General features: G+C 60.7%; 1 protein-coding gene across 1 annotated transcript in view; it reads right to left on the bottom strand.

Moving 5' to 3' along the window:
* The window catches only part of TMEM181 (transmembrane protein 181), a 40,200-nt gene extending 16,467 nt beyond the window's left edge, over positions 1–23,733 (bottom strand). Inside the window, exons 1-6 of the mRNA XM_045842690.1 lie at positions 23,577–23,733; positions 13,510–13,613; positions 9,308–9,363; positions 7,530–7,620; positions 6,170–6,291; positions 4,023–4,133 (exon numbers count right to left, since the gene is read on the bottom strand). Coding sequence (XP_045698646.1) covers positions 4,023–4,133; positions 6,170–6,291; positions 7,530–7,620; positions 9,308–9,363; positions 13,510–13,613; positions 23,577–23,584 — 492 coding nt within the window. The 5' untranslated portion in view covers positions 23,585–23,733. The remainder of the gene's footprint in view (positions 1–4,022; positions 4,134–6,169; positions 6,292–7,529; positions 7,621–9,307; positions 9,364–13,509; positions 13,614–23,576) is intronic.
* Positions 23,734–24,040: the final 307 nt, after the last annotated feature.

The following is a 24,040-nucleotide window of genomic DNA, read 5'->3' as shown; positions in this document are numbered from 1 at the left end:
CGGTGCGCTCACTGTGCCGCGGAGCAGCCCCCCGCCTGCCGCTGCTGAGAACCGGGCGGCTGCGGCAGGGGTGTCCACCCACACATCCTTCGGCCCGCCTGTGCCTCTGCGCCCACCGCGCCAGCTTGCACCCTCCCCAGCCGGGCAGGCGGGTTCCGAGTGCCCGCGCCCCGGCCAGCGCCGGCATTGTCTTTGTTGTAGCCACTCTAGTGGGTGTATAACAGTGTCACTGACATGCTTCTATGTGTATTTTATTCCTTAAACTTTGTTTACTTCCAAGAAGGAATGAAGGCAGCTTATAAAAAAAAAAAAAGCCAGACTCAAAAAGAAACAATCTTTAAAGTTTTTTGAAGAATAAAAATGTAAAGAAAGAGGGTACATAATTATACCACAAACCTATACCAGGGTGCTGGTAATTACTCCAACTCACATGAAACCAATTTCTGAAATGTCTCGCAGCCAACACCAAAAGAGAAATGTGATGAGTTACACACCTTTCATTCTCTGATAAAAAGACTTATAGCTGGTGAGCAAAAGGAGCTTTGTTTGGAGCGTTAGGTCAAAGTTCACAACATAACTAATACTGTCTTCAAAAAGAATTTCATAAAAGACACAAAATCACTTTAATGCCTAAGAGGCAGACATAATGCTACTTTGTGATTCTCTGAGGTAGCTTTTAGATAATTGAGCTTTTTAGAGTGAATGGCTACAGTGTATCCTAGACTTCCCCTTCAAATTTTGGTTGTCCTAGGAATCTTAAAAAAAAAAAAAAAATCCTTACCCAAGTATATGCTTATTGAGTTTAGAGAGAGGAAGGGAGAAAAAGAGGGAGAGAGAGAGGGAAGGAGGGGGAGAGAGAGAGAGAAACATCAACACGAGAAACATCAGTTGGTTGCCTTTCATATGCACCCTGACCGGGGACCAAACCCACAACCTAGCTATGTGCCCTGACTGGGAATCGAACCTGAAACCTTTTGGTGTACGGGATGATGCTTTAACCAGCGGAGTCACCCAGCCAGGGCCTTAGGAGCCTTTAAATAAAATAATTTCTCCTCTGATTATAATGGTCATAGGAGCTCATTATAAAAAAAAATAGAAGAAAAAGAGAAAAAAAATTAAACATTAAGCCCACCACCCAGAGACATCCTTCTAGACGGTTTATTGAGATATCCACCACAATTATCTGTAAGAGCCCAAACCTGGAAACAACACACAGGCCCATCAACCGACGCCAGACACACAGAACGCAGCGCGCACACCCACGGCGACGGCCCGCTGGGCAAACGGGGGAGCGAAGCACAGCGCCAACAGCAGCGTGGACGAACTTGGGAACGGTACACTTAGGGAAAAAAGTCACTCACAGCAGACCCCAGACTGTGTCACGGCACTCATCTGCGATGCCCAGAACAGCGGACCCGCAGACCCAGACAGGAGATCAGTGACGGCTGGAGGTGGGGGGCGGGGAGAGACGGGAAATGCCCAGGAATAGGCCCCTGGGGTGATGAAAACGCCTTAGACAGCGGTGCCGGGCGCCAACTCTGAACAACCCCCAAACCACCGCATCATACAGTTTAAGAGCGTACACTTCATGGTGTGTGAGTTATACTCCAATAAAGCGTTGTTTTCAAAAGGGAAGCCACTGGGACCCCGCCGTAACAGCCGCAGCCGATGGGGCAGCTGTCTCACGGGTAAGGAAGTGGAGGCCTAACCGTGTCAACCGGTAAAGGATGGTGTCGGATCTGAACCCAGCTCCCCGTCCAGTCTCAAGTCTGGCCATCCTGGACTTAGGACACCACTGGGCAGGCTGGTCGCCCTGGTGAGTGCAAGGAAGGAGGGGGCCGGTTTCAGGGGACGCGAGGAAGGAAAGTCCAGCGATGGGAACTGCGCGACACCAGGAGCGGCGCCCGGGGCTCAGAGGGGCGCTCAGGGCTGGGGAGGAAGGCCCCCGGGGCACCTCTTCACCACCGGTCCAGGTCCCGGAACACCACAGAGGGGTTCCTGTTCCATGGTGTTTCCTTAGGCTGCTCTTGATCCCTTACCCTTAAGAAATTACGGTGTTCACTGGTTAAAAGGATGTTCTCCGTGATCTCGGACTATAAGATGCACCCCCCCCCCGCAATTTGGGAGGAATAATGGTTGTTGAGGCTGCTGTTGAGTTCTGTTTGCATTTACATTGGAGAAATATTATGTTATTTACGTTATTAAATATTTTACTACATTTTTTGCTTCAAAATTTTTTTTCCTATTTTCCTCCTCTAAAACCTAGGTGTGTCTTATGGTCCGAAAAGTGAGGTAGTTTATTTTGTTCATGAGATTCCTCTTGTAAGTGAGGCCATATGGTGTTTGTCTTTCACTGCCTGGCTTATTTCACTTGTCAGAATAGTCCCCAGTTCCATCCACGCTATAACAGAAGGTAGGACTTCCTTCTTTCTGCTGCGTAGTATTCCATTGAGTAAACGTACCACAGTTTTTTGATCCACTCATTTGCTGATGGGCACTTACGATGTTTCCTGCACTTGGCTGTTTGTAAATAGCACTGCCATAAATATAGGGTGCAAAAGTTCTTCTGAACTGGTGTTTCAGGATTCTTAGTGTATGGTCCCAGCAATGGAATCACTGCATCAGAGGACAGTTTCGTTTTTAATTTTGCTGCATTCCCACCAACAGTGCACGAGGGTTCCCTTTTCTCCACATCCTCGCCAGCACTTGTTTGTTGATGTGTTTATGATGGCCACTCTGACAGGTGTGAGGTGATATCTCGTTGTGGTTTTAATTTGCATCTCTCTGCTGCCTAGTGATGCTGAGCATCTTTCCGTAAGCCTGTGGGCCCTCTGTGTGTCTATTCTATCAACAATCACTTTAAATGTAAATGGACGAAATGCTTCCATCAACATACACACAGTGAGTGGCAGAGTGGATAAGGAAAGAAGATCCTTGCAGGTGCTGTCTACAGGAGACTCACTTCAGATGGAAAGACGTACACGCACTGTAAGTAAAGGGACTGAAAAAGATATTTCACGAAAATGGCTGGGGGGCGGGGAGCGGGGGGAGCAGTACTAACACCAGGTAAAACAGACTTTAAAACAAAGACCGTAATAAGAGACAAGAAGGACCCAGCAACTCCACTTTAGGGTATTTATCTGAAGAACTCAAAATACTAAATCCGAAAAACATACACATCCATGTGTTCACTGCAGCATTATTTCCAAGAGCCAAGATACGGAAGCAGCCTAAGTGTCCATCAGCAGATGAACAGATAAAGGAGTGGTGCATATACACAACGGAATATGACTCAGCCATAAAAAAAGGAATAAAATCTCGCCGTCGGCACCAACACAGGTGGGCCTAGAGGGCACTGTGCTGAGTGAAGGAAGTCAGACAGAGAAAGACAAACGCCAGATGATTTCGCTTCTGCTCTGTGGAATCTAAAAACCAAAATAAACGAACAAGCAACAGAGAGACAGACTCACAGACACAGAGAAGATTCTGACAGTCGCCAGAGCGGGGGAGAGGTTAGGAGGATGGGTGGACAAGGTGAAGGGATTAAGGATCACGAACTGGCGGTCACGGAACAGTCGCAGGGCTGTACGGGGCAGCACAGGAAATACACGGTGAGTAACACGCGGTGGGCAACAGTGGGTTTGCGGCTGTGAGCACACAAAACACAGTTTATTCCATGTTGTTCTTTTCCCATGCGAACAACTGCAAACCTACTTTTGCCCCACCCTGCACTGTAATAACTACGCCTTGTGCCAGACGTATATACGAGATTCATTGGGGTTTTCACTTCCTTAGTGAAAATCCCCTTAGTACAAAAATATCTGATCTCTGGGCTGTACACCCAAAGCTAATAAACTACTATACATCAACTGTAGTTGAAAAGAAAAAGAGACAATTTTCCTATGACTCTTTAAAACTGTACATCTTCTACACCCAAAACAACACAACTTCGACGCTGCGTTATTTCGACCGCTCAGCAGCAGAACGGCCGCGGAGACACCCGAGGCCAGCTGTATGCTTACCGTGAAGTTCACGTTCTTGATGGGTACCTTGAGGTGCTCAAATCCCACGATCACCGTGTACTTCGTGTAATTCAGGTAGCCGAGGTGAGCCACGATCATCTCTGCGCACTTCTGCAAACGCACAAGGGAGCACAGGGTCTTTAGAGGGCGCCAGGCCCCCTCTCCCTCCAGGTGACTGTGAAGTGACGTGTGTCCACACCAGCGACCCGAACGGACCGTCTCCAGGGCACTCAGCAGCAGCCTGCACAAATGCAGGTGCCAGCCAGCCACCCTGAGTTTTTAGACAGGAAGGTCCCGGGGGGTATTCTTAGAAATAAACAAAAACGGCTTATAGTTCTTAGACTCTACTCGGGGCAACTCGAAGTAATATGCAGCTGCCTAAGGAGGCTCCCAGGGTAACACAGACCCGACACCTCCACAAACACGCCTGTGCGTGGGGGATGTAGCTGAGACACAACCGGTCAGACCCTCGGCTCCCCTGCCCCTTCAGGCCACGTCCGCAGCTGCGGTGAGCGGACCGGGCGCTTGTCCCTCTCCCCACCGGCCTGCTGCTCCCGACACGGAGCCGCCGGCGGTCTCCGCTGGGTCCGGACGCCCCCACGGCAAGGCTGTGCGAACGACAGCCAGTGGGCTCCCGTCAGGTGTGTGCTCAGGTCCCGCCAGGAGCCCCCCCGCCCCGCCCCCGTCCTTCGGAAGGAAGACTCGAGCCTCCTCAGGGCTCCTTTCAGGGGGGCGAGGGGGCGCAGAGGTGCACTGGTGGCCGGGTGGGCAGGGACTGCTCCCCACAGACCTCGGCCCAGCCAGGCTGCCCGGCCGGCACGCTCCTCTGGAGCTTCCCAGCGCCGGCCAGGGGGCACTGTCCGCCCAGGACCCACAGGTGGTCCCGTGGCTTTCCCGGCGGCACCTGCGGGCACTGAGGCTCTGACCGGGGCACAGTCGCCCCCACTGAGAAATCAGTCAAAGGCCCCTCGAGCCAGGAATGTCTGAGGTCAGGGCAGGAAGACAGGCGTGCGTGCCGGCCCAAGGAGCAGGAAGGGCGGCAGAGGAGAGGCCAGTGCGCGTGCCGTGGGGGCGGCGTGAAGGCGCGTGTCCAGCCCTCTCTAAACCCTCAGGCCGACCAGTGACGCCAGGCCTGCACCGGAGCCCACCGTGACGGGCGTGGGCAGGGACAGGGGCTCCCCGTGACCCCAGGCCCCGCTCTCCCATGGCTGACACACGAGTCAGCAGCTGTTTACGCGGCCTCCGAATGCTGTTCCTCGTCCACCCGATCGACTTCCCTCAAGGGCAGCGTCTGCCTGCTCTCAGGGCGCGTGAGTGTGGGACCCTGGTCCCAGCAGCACCAAGCCCCCCTTCATCCCCAAGCCCGGGGCACGGGCCTGCGTCTTGACCTCTCTGCGCCGTGGGCTCTGCGTGTACAGAACGGGCTCTAGTGAAGACCCTGCCCGCTGGAAGGACTGCTGGGAGGACCGCAGGAGGCGCCGTCCAGAGCACCTGGCACGAGGCCCAGCAGGGGGTCCACAGTCCCCACCCTGGACGCAAACGCACGCCCCTTTGGGTGCCCCCCACGCTCTCCCGGCCACCTGAGGGCACGTCCTCACCGCAGCACCGACCACCCGGTCGGACCCTGCCAACCAACCGTGACAGACACGCGGCTGACACAGTCCGGCCATCGGGCGTCCGACCGCACCGCCGCACGCCGCACCTGACGTGGGTGCCCAGCCACAGGTCTCTCCTCCTGAGCGGCCTGGCGCTCTCGGGGCCCCCAGACCGATCAGGGCGGGCGTCACATGGCTGGGAACCACCCCGCACCCCACGCCAAAATGACCACGCAGCAGTGGCGGGCCGTCCTGCGTCAGCAGCCGCCTAGAGACACGCCCGGCAGTCAGTCACACAAACCAGGAGAAGCACGCATCACCCGAACTCAGGGTGTGTGTGGTGTGCAGATGCTCGGTGGGCTGTGTCTGTGCGCATGTGCTCGTGTTTGTGTGTGCACGCACACGCGTGTGTTCCTGAGCACTTCTGAGGGCATCGGCACGTGAAGTCCGAGGAGCTTTCCATCCCACCATCAGCCCGGACTGTTTTGCCCGAGACAGCAAGTCCGTGACGGTGCAGCGTGAGAGCGATCGCGGCCGCGAGAACGCACTCACCCCGGCACACGTGAGGGTCCGAGTCCGATTGTGAGCTTTGTTACGGATGAACTTGGTGGTTCCGTCTTCGGCCACCCCGTCCACTTTAACGGTCATGGAGAAGTTCATCTGAACCGACGTTTCTGCAAAAGCAAGGAGGGTGACGTCAGGGACTGCGTTGGGCACGTCACGCTGACCAGGTGTCTGCCTGGCTCTGGGACAACCCGGGGCCGCAGCGGCTCTGAAAAGCCCGCCCTGCCAGCCAGGTGAGGCCGCTCTGTGGGCACCGCCGCCCCCCGCCCCCCGCCCCCAGGGATCCCGTCAGAGCCCGCAGTTCGGCTCCGCCAGTCACCCCCCAGAAGGACAAATGTTTCATGGCTAATGGGCCATTTGTTACTTCCCGCACAGATTTCTAACCTAACTTCATACCAATACTAAAGGATGGATTCATAGCCCTTTTTCTGATATATACCTTATTTTTCTGATTACATGCTCACTGTTTCATAAAAACAGAGGAAAAAGACTATGAAGTCGGCACGAAACCCTCGTAACCCCGCCACCTAGACACCGTAGTAACGTGCATGGTCCTGCCTCCCAGACCCTCTTCTAGACCTGCGCACGCACAGCTGATACTGAGTTTATTTATCTGCGTAAAATGTTACCCAAAAAGGGGCTGCTCTCCAATACATGTTTTTTCACTTCCTTTACTGTGGTCAAGGGTTCTTTCCACATTCTTTCTCAACCAGAGCACCTCACCGGGACCCCGGAACACCGACGACACCACGCTGGCCGCCCTCTCAGCCCTCCGGGGACGGCGCACAGCCAGCGCCGTTCTCGGCGAACAGAGCTCGCCCACGGTACACAGGGGTGCTCCGGGGAGGCTCTGCAGCCTGGGCACCCCCGGTATATCGAGGCCACGCGGCTCTCGGCTGGGGGGTCTGTCCGGTGCACTGCAGGATGGTCAGCAGCACCCCTGGCCTGCACCCACCAGACACCGGCAGCTCCTGCTTCTCCCCAGTTGTGACAATCAGAAGGTCACAACGTCTCCAGACATCGCCAACTGTCCCTGGGGGACAGGTCTATGGCCTCGGGGCGTCAGCACCTAATCTGCTCCAGAACCCCACTGAAGGGAGCTGCGGCGGCGGGGGCTGCGGCGGCAGCGGCTGCGCCGACCGGCTCTCCCTGAGGGCCGCGTCGTCACCTGCTCGGGAGGACAACGGAGAACGCGGAAGGGGCTTCCGACCTGCCGCCACTGCCAAGAGCAGAGACCACCCGTGGAATCCACCTTTGAACACCTATTCAAAGACTTGAACGCTCTTTCAGCTTTTCAAAGGTGGCACACTGTACAAAGACCACGCAGACCGGGCGTCAGGCTGCGTACCTCGAGTCTGATTCAACTCCACGACGCACGTCAGCCACAGCTGCTGGTTGTAGGCGGACAGCGGGTTTGAATGCACTTCGAATGCCTTTAGCTGAAGGAAAAGGAAAAAAACGTTAAGTAACCCACGTGACCTTTTCATTGCATCCACCAAGTAACTCATCTTAACACCCAAAATCTACATTTAGCAAAAGGGTTTGGGCGTTAGTGCCGAAACGGTTTTCCTTTTGACAAGGCAAGTGAAACTCCGCCTTCCGAACAAGCGAGGACCGACTCTCCGCCACGACCCCCTCCGCCTCTCACAGAGCCCCCTCTGCGCAGGCGGCACCCGCCACCCGCAGCCCTAGGACGACACCCCTACCTAAACACACAAAAAAAGGCCGTCTCGGAGGAAAACTGAAAGTGCGCGTGATGAGACGCATGGTAACAAGGACACCACAGGAGTATGCTCGCAAGAGAATCTTGATTCAGCATCAGTATGCCAGCCAGTCCCTGTGTGGTGGCTCTTTTTGGCTTTGGAAAATCTTCACTGCCTCGGGGAAAAAAACTAGAGGGGACCGCACTGCCAGCAACACCTCTGCGGTGTCCGCGGGGACACAGTGCTGCTGTCTGAAGGCGGGGGCTGTGGAGGAAATTGCTTGGGCAGCCCACCCAGGGTCCCGAAGAGAAGCACCGTGTGCATGCGCCATCTTGGAATGCCACGTGTGTTTTCTGCGCTGTGACGCTTATGGAGGCCTCTATAAAGCTCTGTGGCCCAGGCGTGCCCCGCGGCCACCTGCACGAGGCAGTCCACCCCGGGATCATCTGTCGTCCTTCAGAAGGGAGGGGGACCCTTCGGAAGCATGTCAGCCCTGTGGGCAGGCTGCTGCATTCCGTGTCTTTACAAAGACGGGCATCCGGAGACACAGAGCGTTTCCAGACGCAACCACGGCCGAGAACCATGGCCATGCCTCCCCAGACCAGAGGCGTGGGCTCGGAGCGAAGGAAAGTAAGGACATGCCGAGAAAAGAGCCTGCACAGGGGGCCCTTTCGAGCCAGCAGGAGTGAAAAGGAGAATTAAAAGGGGTAAGTTTTAGGACATTTTCCTCCTTTTGCCCTTTTGAAAACGGTAAGGGTGGACATGTGGCAGGGAGCTGGGAGGACAGGCAAGGGGATCTCTGAGGTCGGAGAAGCAGCGTTAAACCATGCACGTTACGGTGCCAGGAGGCTGCAGGACAAGGGCGTCCAGTTCACACATGAAGACTGTGTTGGACACGCAGAAAAAGAAACGGGCTTAGTTGTTCGGGCTCTCGTAACCTAGTCTTCATTAAAGAACACCAAAAATCTCCAGTTGGAAGGACTTTTGTTTTTCTCCAAAGGTGGTGAAAAATCAAGGGAAATTTAAAAAGGAAAAAAAAAAAGAGTATTTCATTTAAGCTGATTTCATGAGGAGAATACCAATCACCCAAAAGAACTTGACTGCTGGAAACAGCACCTGGGGGCCGCGTCTGGGGCTGAAACCGAGCGAGCGCGGCTGTCAGAACCGAGGACCAGGGCGAGCTGAGCTACCTTTGGACACGACCTGCCTGCCGCTCCATAGGCCCTGCCGCTCCCCAGGCTCTGCCGCCCCCACCCTTCTCAGGCCGAAGGCACTCATCACGCAGAAAATCTGGCCCTTTTACAGCAGCCGAGCACCTGGGGGCCTGCAGCTGGGAGTGGGGCAAACGGACCGCAGCGCCCCCTACGTCCTGGGACCTGGAAGTGCACGGGGCCTGTCGTCTGCCACCCAGACCGCGTCTTACCTGTTTGCTGTTATTTAGCGACACGTACGCTTCGGAAGTCTGGATCACTTTGGGCCCTAGAGTGTGGCAGAGAAGGGAAAAGAGCAGGTTACAGTCTATGTGGATAATTAATGTACTGGCGTTTTTCAAATGCCAACGAAGTCATATATTATACGGAGGTGATCTTCTTTCCCTGGGCTGTCCTAGAGGTGTCCCATCTATGGAAGACGGCGAACCACACAAACACGGGCACGCAGCGCCCACTCCGCGGCACGCCGTGACTCCCCCAACGCGGGTGAGCCCAGCGTGAGCGCCACACGACGCGCACGGCGCGCGTCCGTCCGTCCGTCCGTCCGTCCGTGCAGGAGCCGCCCCTCCGCTCCGGGCGGGCGCTCTCGCTGTGCACATGCGCGCATGCGCGGCCCTCAAACAGCCACAGCACCGAGCGCGTCTCCGTGATTTACAAACCATGGAGACGTCTGCTGAAAACTAAGACACATTGACCCGTTCATCCAATGAGTCCAGTCTTCCACAAATATTTATCAAGCAGAGAATATTAAAAGAACATTATTGCTAAGGCTTCGTACCTAAAAAACATTCTACCTAAGGCTCTTCCTGAAAACAGACACAGAAGCTCCACAGAATCTTACACTGCGATTTTTCAGAGCTTCGGCCTTAAAAGAAGTGACCGAGGGACACTCTATGGATCTGGTTCCAGTTGAATCTTGAACTGCATGTGTCCTGAAACAAAGTGCTCAGCTTGATGCCAGCTTCCGGAGCTGCGCCGGCGACGGTCCCCAGCCCGCCGGCCGGCCGGTCCCAAGTCTCTGAAGACCCCGGACACGGGAACAGGGCAGTGAGGACGAGTTTCCGCCGTCCCGGTCCTGGGGTGTCTGGGACTGGCTCTCCACCCGACTCTGGTGTAAAGACGCGAAGGAGCCCGCGTCCGGTAGTGAAGCAGGCACAGACCGTCCAGGAGCACAGACCGTCCAGGAAGACGGGCAGGAAACCTCTGGCGGCTGCTCCTGCTCCGCCACTGATGACAGCAAGGAGCCCAGTGGCTCTGGTTACAACACTTGAGAACGTGTCTGTCAGACTACAAGGGTGACCAGGTCGGCTGAACCCCCCACGGCCTACGGGGATGGTGATGGCCTCCCCAGGCAGAGGCCTCGAGGCTGAGACTCCTGGGGACCAGCCTCCCTCGCTTCCAGAACTCTCCCTGGACTCCCGCCCCGCAGGCCCCTAGAGGTGACGTCCAGGGGGCAACCCGAGAGGGGGTGCGCTGTACCCCCCAACCACTTGAGTTCTCTGATCCACGCAGACAGAAATCAGAGAGGGGGAGGGGGAGGGACGTAAAGGTGGGCCGGGACGAACAAAGGGGCACGGGCCCACCGCGCAGTGCTTCTCCGCTGAGAGCTGCAGCTCGGAGGTGAGCGAGGACCCTAACAGTGTGGCTGGCTGGGCAGCTCAAGCCTGGTCCGGAGGGCGGTCCCCGGTGAGAGGCTTAGAAAAGCCGCACCTGCCTCGACTGAATGTCGAGGAAGGGATTCCGAGGCCCAGGAGATGGGCCCGTTAGGGTGGGGCTGCCCTTTCAGACCCACTGGGGGCGTCCAGAGACCCGCCGCCGCTCCCTCACCATCACTGCCAAGAACGGGGGAGGGGGCTCGGCACCCTACAGCTCCTGGGCAGCCCTTCTCCGCAGGCCAGGCCTCCCGCACCGTGGGTGCCGTGGCCAGTGTACCAGGGAAACACTACACCAAGGCGTAACTGGTGAGACTGGGCGTGGCACCACTGTGACCCCGGTGACACCCCCCGCCCCCAGCAAAATGTTTGCTTCTTGTCCCCTCGAGGGCTCGCTTCCACCAGGAGACACCACGATGATGCCACTGAACTGGAAGCTAAGACCGCCCCGGCCACGGTGGGCTCCTCCCACCTCCCAATCGGCAGGCAGAGAAGGGGGTTCCTGAGCCGGTCGGGGGCCGAGGGGGCCTGAGGGGGCCGAGGCTGACTGCCCAGGGGGCTGGACGGCTGGTCCGCAGCAGTGGCGGTGTGCCTGGGAGGCAGGACACGGCTCAGGGCGTCTCCTAGTGCTGCCCTGCCTGTGACTACGGTCAACGGCAACCCACAGCCCAACCCAGGGGCGACGAAAGGCCCAGGCCCGTCAGGAACGGACGTCTGGGTCACCCCACCAGGTGAAGCACCGGGGCCACTGGAGACGCCTGCTGGAGGCGAAGGGAACGCGGAAAGGGCGGTGGAGGGGGTAGTTACAAGTCCCAGCTGGGACCACGGAACTCGTGATGGACACAAGGACTGTAACTGTCACGAGCGTTTCCTTCTCGTTTTGTCCTGAACACGTGTGTGTGCGTACAGGTACATATATTAGGCAAATATCTCTCTTTCCACCCCTCTCTCGGTCCCTTATTGAGGGACACCGGCTGCACTGACACTGGCGACCTGATGACACAGCACGTGAGCACCGCTGACCCCACGCCACAGTGCTGGGGCGACAGGAGGGGAAGGGGAGCACACGTCACCCTGGAACCCCCCCTCCCCCTCTGGGGGAGGGCCCGTGTGTCCGGGCTGTGCGCAGGACAGCTGCGTGATGATGTCCTTGTCACCATCCTCAGTACCAGGGATCGATCGCGGTTTAAGGGGATGGCTGTGGAGGCTGGGCAGACGGTGGTGGACCGGCGACGGGGAATTTTCTGCGTCAGTGTGACTGGGCCTGCCCAGCCACGGGGTGACACGTCACTCTACGTGGGGGGGGGGGCTGTTTCGGGGTGAGGTGAGCACTGAAGGGGTGGAGGAGTCACATAGACCCCCCTCCACAGTGTGGCCGGACCCCACCCAACCAACTGCAGTCCCGAACAGGACAAAGGAGGCTGAGCGGGGGAGACTCTGCTCTCTCTGCTCTGGTCTTTGGGCTGGGACTCAGCCCGGGATGCAGAGCACCGGCCACCCTGCTTCTCGGGCCACAGCCACACCGTGTGCTTCCCAGGGCCCCCGCCGTCCCCACGGGCCAGGGCCGCACGGAGAACCCGGCCTGCACACCCCCTCCCGGTGCGGCTCCCCCCGCCGGCCTGTCCCCCCGGAGACCCCGGACCGATGCCAGCGCTCCATGGAGAGAAGGGGAGGAGAGAGAACACCCTGCCGTTGTTCTGCTCCTCTCGGCCTCGACGCCTCCGAGTCCGCAGGCGCGGAGGAGGAGGTCGGACGTGATCCTGGATGTCCGCGGCAGCCAGTGCTCACGGAGTCAGGAGTCGGCCGAGGTCCGTGAGACTGGAGACCTTGGGAGCATTCATGCCCCCTACCAGTCTGAAGGGGCAACTGTGGAAGTCAAGGAAGCTAGCGGATGTGTCCTGGGCTGTGATGCACGCAACTACTACCCCTCGATGACTCCACGAGGAGGGGAACGAGAGGGACCATGGCTGCCACCGTCCCTCGTCATCTGCAGCAGCAGCAGCAGGAGGCAAATGACCCCCTGACGACCGCCTGGTCCTCGGCCTCCGCAGCCCACCCAGTGACGCAGGTCTCAGCGGAGGCTGAGGACCTAGTCTTTGGAGGCGCACCCCGCACGGTGTCAGCTTCGAGCACGCCTCTGACACGGTCCCGTCCGACCCCTTTCTCAGAGACAGGACACTGAGGACCAGGGCAGTCTCGGGTTTCACGAGGTTCCCAGAAAGCCGGGTCCCTTCCCTTCCGACTGCATCCTGGGGACCGCAGGGCACTGGGGGCCCTGAGGACGGGGCTCCCTCCTGCCAAGAAGTTGGGCACCAGCAGAGCAGCCTCCCCCTGCCCCGAGGCCGCCCCAGCCCCGAGCTCCCGGCATTGCACGCCCTCCGCACCACACGCGGGCTGGACTGTCTCTGTGCCCGTCTCCTACGTCAGCCAGCGTGCTCTGGGACCCCCAGTGCCCGGCGGGGGCCCGGCACACAACGGTCTCTCCAGAAATGTCTGACTGTCCAACAGAAGGCACTCGGTCAAGGCCGCCCAGAGCTGCCGCCGCCCTGAGCTCAGGCCCTGGCTGCTGTGTCGGGCGGGACCAGGGTCACCCCTGCACCTAGCGCGTGCAGAGAGAAACAGCACCCAGCACCCTGCACCCTGCACGACGGGCCCTGGGTGGGGGACAGCAGGCGGGTGCAGCTGGGCCGGGCTGACTGCCCCGGGCTGACTGCGAGTGACAAAGCGACGCCCCCCTCCCCCCACCCCGGCCTGCGCCTTACCTTTGATCCCGACGAAGACGGTCAGGCCGAAGCAGACGAAGAAGACGACGAACACGAGGACGAAGTGGCGCTTGGAGAGCGTGTACAGCCGCATGGGGGCCAGCCTGCGGGGCAGAAGCCGGGGGGTGAGGGGCAGTGGTGAGGGGCGGCGGGGGGCCAGCTCAGGCCGGGGGGGAGGGTGGCCCTCCCCACCCTCGAGCCCTCACCTCAGCGTCAGACCCACTCTAAAACCGGGCGACCCCCACCCGGGACACAGTCTGGATGATCCCCATGGCCACCACGGCGGGGGGGTCCAGTGCTCTGTGCAGAGGCCGTGCCGCCCCGGTCCGCGCAGCACCAGTAGCACCCCACCCTGCGTGGCAGAAGAACACGCTGCTGTGGCTCCCGCGCCCACTGGGGGCGAGTTCCACCCGCCCCGTCAGCAGTGGCCGACCCTCCCTGCACATCCCACCCCCCCCACCTCGAGCACACACACAGCTGTAACTGCCCGTCACGACCGAGCCCCGGCCGGGACAGCAGGGGCCGCCAGCATCACGCGTCCCCCTCTCGTCTTCCCGCCGGCCCGCGGTTCTGCTCCCCGTCCAGAGCCCCTCACCCTCGGAGACCCCTCACCTGCGCCGCCCATCGTGGGGTACTTCAGCCCCACCGTCCCTGGGGGGCTCAGTGTTGGTTTCTTAATCCTCACCCAAAATTCATTGCTTTCACAGAGAAAGAAACATCACTGCGAGAGGGAGGCACTGGCTGGCTGCTTCTCCTCTGTGCCCCGGCCGGCCGGGGATCGTCTGCACCCAGACCAGGGATGAAACCTGCCACCTGGGCATGTGCCCTGACCGGGAATCGAACCTGCAACCTTTGGGCTACAGGACAATGCTCCAAGCAACTGAGCCACACTGGCCAGGGCCGTGGGGCTTGGTTTTGATGCACCAAGCAAGCTGCCTGCAGTTTTCTGTGACTTAACACCAACGCGGAACCCTGTCCTCACAAGGGCCCAGGACCCTCTCTCTGGTCCCCTCCAGGTCTCCCCGCTGTGTCCCTTGGTCAGGAGAAAACCGTGGAGCAGCAGGTGCCATTTCTTTCAAAACTCCCTCCGTCAGAGGCAGGGAAACAAAGGGAAAGTCTGTTAAGGACCAGAGGATACATGTTTGAGTGCTGGCGGGCCACGCGGTCTCCGCCTCGAGTCCTCAACACAGCCCCCGACGTGACACGAACCCGTGTACGTGGCTGTTTTAACTCAGCCCTCCCACAGAGAGGCGGCTGACCTCTCCCCTAGAACCGTCCTGGCCTTGGCAGCCGAGACAGTAGGGAGGAGTCTCCCCAGCCTCACAGATAACAACTGCTCCACCCCGAGTGCCACTGGGTGTCACCGGGATGGGGAGGGACAGGCTTCCGACCACTCACGGAGCATCGGGCTGTTTGCTTGTGTGGCCTGAGGCTCGCACGGCTGTGCACACACACACACGCCCTCTCCCGCACAGGCCGGGGACGAAACTCCAGTTCTTCTGCAGCAGGGAACTCCCGGGACCGTGTCTCGGGGCAAAGGTGGGGCCCGCAAGCCGCTGCCCCTCGTCCCTCTGACGTGGCTGTGCCGATACAAGGTCCGCTCTCCCCAGCAGGACCTGCCAGGGCTCGTGGCCATGCTGACCAGGGTCACCGTGCGGAAACAAAGGAACGAGTGTCTCGGTGCTCTCCTTTGGGACTCGGGCCCAAAGGCCGGGCCACGTGTGACACTGCTGTGTGTGCGACGAGCCGCCTAGTGGGTGACGTGGCCTGAGTCCAGCGAGATTCTAGACCCCGAGACGGCGAGGCCCGACAGCCCCAAACGTCAGAGCCAGCAGCCAGCGCAGGGGAAGCCCGACCCCTCCCACTGGCACACGGGGACCTGGTGTAGAGGCGCAGGACGCTCGCCCACGCTGTCCCAGCTGCCGCCCCCCGGGCAGGAACCGCCGCGCCCTGGGGGAGGGGCCCCGGGAAGCAGGAGCGAGCTGAGGGGGCCCGGCCCCACGATCGCCCTTCTGGGAGAGCCCTGTGGAACGCAGCGCTGGTGGAGAACAAGGTCCCCTTTGTCACCTGCCTGCTACCCCCTCCCCCGGTGTCCGGGCTGCGGGTACTTCCTCCACGGCGTGTTGAATGCCTGCCCAGCACCGCCGCGGGGAAGGTCCCCACGCCGGGGCACCGGGCCTCCTCACACAACGCAGAGCAGACTGAGCGGCAGGGAAACGCAAGGAGTCGGTGGTCTGCGGCGCGCTGATGCCCGAGGTCTGGCGGACGCGCTCGGCTCGGAGACGCTGGCACGAGGCACGCGGCGGAGGGTGGGCGGGCGCGCCCTGCACTGTCCTGGCCACTCTTCTGTGAACCCACAGTCCCTTAAAAACTGCACAAGGTCACGCATGGGGCCCCGTCGGTGGCTCCCAGGGTAAAACCGGCCCCTCATGAGGCCGTGGCTTCAAGGACTAAGGACGCCCAGCAGAGGTGAGAGCAGAGAGATCACTTGGGAGCAGAGAAAAACAGAAGAATAGTGCTGTTTAATTTTTTTTTTTTTAGATTTTACTTATTTACCTATTTTTAGAGAGAGGGGGAGGGAGGAAGACAGGGAGAGAAACATCAGTGTGTGGTTGCCTCTCACGCGCCCCCCACTGGGGACCTGACCCACAACCCAGGCACGTGCCCTAACTGGGAATCGAACCAGGACCTTTCCGTTCCCTGGCCGGCGCTCACACCAGCCAGGGCAGGAGAGTGCCATTTAATTTCTGACTTTTAAGACACATTGTCAATGATTGACTATACAAGCACAGTTACTTGGCAGGTGAGAAGCAATGCTGAGAAGAGACTTGAGAAAGGGCTCAGAGGAAGGCACAGAAGAAGAAAAAAAAGGCCCTACTCGAGAAAGCGTCAGCGGCCCGGCCACCCCCACCGACCAGGCTGCTGGGACGGGGCGCGCCTCCCGTCTGCGGCAGCTGCAGCTTCCTGACAAGCGACCCCTCCCGCCAGCGGGTGCCACAGTTGGGGACAGCCGCGCGGCACAACTCCACGTGACGACGCCTCCCTGGCCACCGTTCTTTCTGCTCTTGACTTCTCGTCTCAGAGCTTCAAAGGGGTTCACAAAAACACGAGAGACTCTGACACCGCAGGGACACCCTCCCATTCCAGAGGAGTACCAGGCCGACACTGCTGTACAGAGTGACAGAAGAACTCTGGGAGGGCCACAGGAGGACAGGAGGAGCAGCCGTAGTAGCAGCAGCAGCAGCGAGGAGTCAAGGCCACGGTGAGAGCCGCTCAGGACTCAGGACGGGTGTCCCCGCCCACTCCCCTCCACGTCTCAGGCCCCCGGCTGCCTCCCAACACACTTCCTGCCCCGAACCAGGCACCCGGCAGTTTCTCCGCCCGCACCCCGGTTCCCCTCCCTGCCTGCACCCCGGTTCCCCTCCCTGCCGAAACACCGGTGAGTTTCCAACGAGCAAGCTAACCCAGCCCACCGGCGGCCCGGCACGTCCCGGTAAGCAGACAGCTTTGGCGCTCCGTGGCCAGGCCCACGGATGAGAGCAGCACTCTGGGAACCGCTCCCGGGGAAGACCCGATGCAGAACGTGCCCACAGCCCACAGCCCACCACCACCGGGAGGTCTCCTCGGCGTCGCCAGATCCCGGCTCCAGATCCAGGACACAGGCTGGGCGGGCTCCGACGCTGCGGACCCGCTTCCACTCTAACAACCTCCCACCTCCGGGAACCACCCCCGACCCTCCAAATAGCTGCCCATCCTCCTGAGGTCAGCACCACTAGCACCCCACCCCCCACCCCCAGGCGAGAGCGCCTAGGCTGGGGAAGGCGAGGCTGGGGAAGGCGAGACGACAGAGCCACGAAGCAGCAGAGGCGCACGCAGGCCGGGCATCACGCCCCCAGGCTGACACCCCACCGCGCTCCCCACCCGGCGCAGCCAAGCCGGGGCCCGGAGCTGCCCACTCTCACCCCTGACGGAGGGGCTTCTTCCGCCCCCCGCCCCACACCGTCCACACCTGGCCCAGCACCCATGGCTCACCGGTGTGTCCCACCTGCCACTCAGCTTTCCCTCGCTTCTCCACCTCTCCTGGAGGCCCCGGGGTCTTTCTTAAAAGCTTCATTTATTCATTTTTAGCAGAGAGGAAGGGACGGTGAGAGGGAGAGAAACATTGACCAGCTGCCTCTTGCTCATACCCCAATGGGGGACCTGGCCCGCAACCCAGCATGTGCCCCAACTGGGAGTTGAACCTGCGACCTTTTGCTTTGCGGGATGAGGCTCATCAAACTGAGCCATGCCAGTTAAAACCGTTACGACACACGTGGTCTGCACGACACAGCTGAGTGCATGAAGATGGAGTGTCAGTCCACCTGCACGGACAGCAGCCTCGTGACGGGCATTTAGAAAATGTCTATCCAGTGCTGGCCAGCTGGCTCACAAGCTCACAAGTGTTCGCGTCGCTCCCTCACGTCAGAGCTGAGATTTCCCGGGGCGGGGCGGCGGGAAATGGCCCCCTCGCACACACCTGGCCAGGCCTAGTACAGCACCTGACGGATCTTGCCCCCAGAGGACCAGACCCGGGAGCCTTCCTGCAAGGCCCTGCGAGCTCCGTGTCTCTCAGCTTCTCCTCCCAATGAGACCCAACGTCCGTCTGCGTCCCGGGGCCTGCGCACCCTTCCACCACGGGCCCCCGACACTCACACCCCACCGCGGGCACCCGACACTCACACCCCACTGCGGGCACCCAACACTCACGCCCCACTGCGGGCACCCAACACTCACGCCCCATCGCGGGCACCCAACACTCACACCCCACAGTTCCCGTCTGGCCAGAACCCCCTGGCCCTCGCCACGGACAGACTGTGCCCTTAGGGCCAGCCTGGACCCTTTCGGTCCCTTCTAAATTAACTGCACTTTCCTGAGCGGTTTAAAATACCAGACACATTTCCTAGAGAAACTAAAAACGCTCCCATTGGGGAGCCAAGCCCGAGACTGTGGCCACAGTCCGCAGCGCTGTCCGCCTCGCCCCTCCTGCGCAGTCACAGCCACAGCCCCGGGGCCCACTCCCCAACAAGGGCAGGCCTGTGCAGACCGCGGTTCTGGCGAGAAGACACAGGAAAACTGTTCTGCAGGGCCCTCCTCGCCAAAGGCCCCCGCTGTCTCCCGGGGACTCGTGTGCACGACGCTTGCCTGTCTCCGCTCTTCTCGTCGCCCCTGGCCCCCTCCGCGGCCCGAGGCCTGTTTCGGGCTTCAGAGATGAGGATCACGCGAGCGATTCCACGCTCACGTCTCAGCCCGGCTACGCCCCAGACTGATGAGGAGGGCGTGCCTGGTCGGCATCTCAAGCGTGAGGCGTCTAGAACCAGACTCCCGATCTTCCAGTGCCCCTGACCTGTGGTCTCCCCACCTCAGGAAGTGGCCACTCCGGCCTTCTAGGTGCTCGGGCCAAAAACTACGAGTCATCATTGACGTCTGTCTTTTCCCTGGTTTCCTACGCGTTCTGTTATCTTCCCCGCTATGAGACGTCATCCACCAGCAATTCGCAAAATTTAACTGTCTCCTCCCAAAGATGTCTTTTAATGTTTTCCTGGCACTGGCCCTTGCCCTCTACCCCAAGCAAGGGTCACAGCAGCCCCAGGTGGGTGCCGCCCACCAGCACAGCAGGCCCACCGGCCACGCACCCTCGGGCACTCGGGCCTTCCTCCCGGCTCCTGGAGGAGCCAGTGAGCCCACCAGGGTGGCTCAATGCTCCGGACCCACTGGAGCCAACCTGGCAGTTGGTTGGCTAAGCAGTTGGCTGGCAGTTGGTTCGCAACCCACTAAGCGCTTCTCCCCCCACGCAGGCCCCCTGAGAGGCACTAACACAGCTCCAGAAAGAACAGTGGGGAGGCGAGCGCTCAGTCAGCCTCTTCCCGGGCCTGCAGTGGGGCGGCCGCAAACGGAGACTTGGGTGAGCAGGAACCGCGAGAAAGGTCCTCCAGGTGCGGCCCTTCGGTGACCTGGGGAAGTGGGAGGGACAGCCAGCACCAGCAGCCCTGCAGGCCTCCGCCAGAACCCAGGGGACGGGAGGAGGCTGCGCCCGGGGGCCCGAGGGCGTCACCAGTGCCCGTTCATCCTGCCCCGTGAAGTCACGGCCCAGCAGGGAGCTGGGACAGGCAGTCGCCGTCACAAGTTCTGCTACCCGTTCCAACTCCAGCCGGAGCTCCCCGCTTGGAGAATCAACTACTAGAATTGGGCAGTGGAAAGGGACCTTCACTCCCAGTTCCCTCTCATTTTAGTGAAGATTTCATTTTTCTTGTAATCTATATAAAAATAATCCCTTCTCCCATGGTCCAAAGTGCCAGTCGGGGGCCGGTCCGCCTGGGCTCAAATCCTGGCCCCCCCACTTCCAGGCAGGTGAGTGTGGGTGTCCGTGTGGTCGTCGAGTGTCAGCCAGAGACAATCAGGACACCGGGGCGGCCAGGAGGCACCGGAGCAACAACGACGTGCTCAGAACTGCACAGTAAGCACGGAGCTCATGCACAGCAGTTCTAACAGTAGTGGTTGTGCTCTTCCCCTCCCCCTGCTTTGTCTCTTTTAACAAGTCTACTTTCGTCCCACCAACATCCCTGAAGACCCCCTCTCCCGTCCTGTAGTTCGGAACCCAACCCACTGGGGGGAAGGGCAGCAGCGGCTGGCATTCCCCAAGCCCAGCCTTGGCACCAGGCCGGGCACCTCCCGAGGAAGCAGGCACTGCCAGCCCATTTTGCATACAGGAAGACAGAGGCTCTGGCGCGGGCATCTCCCACTGCGGTCCCAGCCAGCAGGAGGTGCAGGTGGGGCTTGATCCCACAAGGACGGGGGCAGAAAGGTGGCCCGCCACTCCCTCGAGCTCACTCCGTGGCCCCCTCACCAAAGACTTTCCCTTTAAACCCTTCCAAGGAATGGGTTTTGACAAGAAACTCTGGAGGGGAGGAACCAAAGAAGAACTCTGAGATTTCAGTCAACCAACTTGAACATTTTACGGATAATTTATCTGCAGCTATCCAGAAAGGCCATCGGGCAAACAGCGAGAGCCCCACAAGCTCCAAATGTGCGTTAATGAACAAACCACGGATTCCCGTGTCTCCCTGCGAGGCTGCAGCAAGCCCGGCAACTCACTGCCGGGAGCACGCTGGTTAGGTGACCAGTGACCTGTCCGGGGCAAACGGAGCAGGCAAGCGGGCTGCACACTGGCCGATGCGGGGCCACGAGGCAGTTCAGCCCAGTGGTCAGGAGCCCGGGAGCTGGAGGCTGAGGGCCTGGCCGCAAGGCCCCTTCACGACTGACCGGCAGTGTAACCGGGGGCGCGTGCCCTTACACGCGCTTGGGACCTCAGGTTCCCGAACTGCGAAATTCACGAAGCTGAGGGACCCCCGCCCCAGGACTGCATGACAAATACATGAGCTACTGCATGAAGGCTCCTGCTCAGGCCCCGCCACCCCTGCTCAGGGCCCGCCACTGGTACCGAGCGGCAGGAGGGCACACGCCCAGCGTGGGCTCTGGAGCTGACTGCCCGGCCTCAGCCTCGGCTCTGCACCTTGCCGGCGTGAACCTGAGAAACTCTCTCGACTGCTCCGTGCCTCCTTCTCCCATCTGCCAAACAGGGACAAGGAAACACGTCTTCAAGGGGAGGGGGGCTGGGAGGGTCCCATGAAATGACGTATACGAAGCATTGGCAACAGCACCTGGTACAAAGTCAACACTCTGTTATCTCTTACTAGTTCTAGAGACCATTTTGGTTCAGAAAACATAAAAATAAAAACAGACTATCCTAAGGGACGCACCCCAAATAACTCCGTGGTAGCAGGGCCAGGACGCTGACCCAGGCCCGGAGTTCCCTCCGGCCCCGGGACAAGCCTGGGACACAGAAGCCACCGCACAGCTGCACGGTGGCCATTGTCCTGTGCCGCCAGGAGGGGAGTCCAGTTAACACACATCCTCCCTCAGATGCCCCTGGATGAAAGAGACTCGGGAAACACACTCTTCAAAGGTGGGTTGTAAAGACCAAGCCAGACACACGCAAAACGCCAACCCTACGAGGTTTGCAGAGCGATGCTACAGTCAGCGGAGAGCAGCCACTGACCCCGGGAAACCTCGACTCTGTCCCGCCCCCCGGTGGCTCAACAGGAAGTCCCCAAAACACAGGGTTGAGACCGCCCTGTGTCCCTCCCCCTGAACCCCCGGCGCCTCTCGCTCCCCTGGCATTATCAGAAAAGGAATGGAGTCCGCAGGGCACGTGAGGGTAAAGGTTTCAGCCCTGGAAACGCTTTATTCCGATGCACCTGGAAGGCCCTCTCTCCTGTCCTTGTAAAAAGAGTAGGCTGGGCCGAGGGGGGCAGGGGGTCCCGGGCACCTGCATAGCATAGGCCCCCACTGATTGTCACCCCCACCCCTGCCCTCCTCCATCCTCCCCTCCCCATTCTTCCTCCTGCTTCTCTTCCTGCTCCTGTAACCTGTCGCCATCCTCAGCACTGGACACATCTCAGTCACATCTGACGACGACGAGCGCACTCTGACCCCACCAGGCACACGGTCCAGCACACTCTTTGGATGTCCAGACTGGTTTTCTCCTCCCATTTCTAGTTGCTGCCCAAGACCTTTCCCCATGGCCAGGTCGGTGCCATTCTGACCCCGGGGCAGTGGCTGGCTGACTTCCAGACAGCCACATCCGCCACCCCGCCCCTCCCCGGCTCCACAGCGCCTGGTTGCAGCACCGCCTCCAGGAGCACCCGTGCTGCCCCCGCCCCACAGCGGGACCGGCGGCCACTCAGTCACGGAACCGACAGCACCAGACTCCGGCGGGAGACCTGGACTGCGGTCCTGGCCGCCACCCACACCTCCTCAACCCCGCTGCCTCTCTGCGTCCTGGAAAGTGTTAACACCACCCCCAACGGCAAGAGCTGAGGGGTGGACCCAGGGAGATTCCAGTGACAGAACCTCCCAACCAGCTGGCTGCCACTCCGCTACAGGGTCACGACCCGGCACAGCGGCAGGAGGCACCTTCCTGCAGCAGCCCAAGTGGTGCTGGGCGCCCAGAAAGGAACAGCGCCCCCTGGACCGGTGCCAGGCAGCAGTGCGGACCCGCCGCCACCTGGGGCTCAACTCCAAGACCTGAAGCACCTGTGGAGTCTGGTCTCCTATTCAGAAGCTTCCGAGGAAGCCAGAGGGAAAGCCTGCCTCCCGCCACCTGGGTTTGCGTTTGGGCCACAGCCTGGCTCTTCCCTGTGCTTGCGGAGTGATCAGCAGAGGTCACCGCACGCCCTGGGGGCGCAGCACCTCGGGCGCACAGAGCAACACGGAGCTCTGTCTCCAGGCCGCCCCGCACGGTGGGCGCCCGCCGCGCAAAGCCGTCCCCGCCGCGGTCCTTCTCCGGGACTCGCCGCTGGACTTCTTTTGAATTCTTCCCCTTTTCCGGCTGCCTCCCTGGGGACACCCCGGGGACTGCCGCGTCAAAAGCAAGCTTTAGGGACAGCGTCTCTGGGGCCCCGGACAGGTTTTTCCTCTATACAAGCCCTGAACTGCGAACTTCTAAGACTCGGTCTCCCAAAGACCTGAAGACGCGGCGGCAGGCTCCCGACCGTCCGGAGGCCGCCGGCAAGCACGGCGCTTCCCCCGGCGCGGGCGCTTTCGACAGGGAGGCTATGAACCGCCACTGGCCCGGGCGGGGGCGCCGCCTTTGCGGGGCGGGCTGAGATGGGGCCAGCCGAGGGGTCCCAGGAACGGGCTGCCCGGGGGCTGGACGGGGTCACCCGGTTCTGCTGAGCATCTCGAGGGCCCTCCTGGGCGCGCTCTAGCCGAGGCCGCTCCCGGAACCGGTACTCGGTCTCCACCGCCACGCCGGGCGGGCGGGCAGGCCGGCGGGCCCTTCTCCAAGATTCCCCCATCCCACGCCACGAAGCCCGCCAGCGCCCACTCCCGGGTCCCCGGGTCTCCACGGGAGCGGAGGGCCCCGCGGCAGGGTTCCCGGGGACGGGGCGCCGGAGCCCCAAGTCCGGGCCCGGGCGCCCGGGTACCCCTTCGCTCCCCGCCGCCCGGCTTCCCGGGTGCGCACTTACGGTTCCATCGCGGCGCCCGGGGCCCGCGCCCAGCCTGCGCCCGAGCCCACCCTGCGCCGCACAGCAGCGGCGGCGGCCACCGGCGCGGCGGGAGCGACAGCGGCCCGGTGCAGCCGGCTCCGTGAGCTCGTCCGAGCGCGACGCGCGCGGTCACGTGCGCGGAAGCTGCCGGAACGGAGGGGGCGGGGCCGAGGGAGGGGCCTGCGCCCGGACCTGCCCGCGGGCGGGGAGGGGCCGGGGCTGCGGGAGGGGGCGCGGCCGCGAACTTGGGGTGCGAGGCTGGGTCCGGGGTCGATAGGCGGCGGGGGAGGGGGCGCGAGCGTAAGTATCCCCGCCCAGTGCCTCTAGAGCGCAGAGGCCGGCCCTGAGCCAGGGCTCAAAGTTTCATTCAAGAATGAATGAATGCCGGGACCCTGACTCCCTGTCCGTAGAGGGGGGCGGGGCGCGGGGGGCTCGCGGGGGGG

Source organism: Phyllostomus hastatus, unplaced genomic scaffold, assembly GCF_019186645.2.
Source record: "Phyllostomus hastatus isolate PE091 unplaced genomic scaffold, TTU_PhHast_1.1 phas_contig_40, whole genome shotgun sequence".
In the NCBI taxonomy this organism is placed as follows: Eukaryota; Metazoa; Chordata; class Mammalia; order Chiroptera; family Phyllostomidae; genus Phyllostomus; species Phyllostomus hastatus.
The sequence above is the reverse complement of the archived record's forward strand: the minus strand, read 5'-3'. Positions and strand labels throughout refer to the sequence as shown.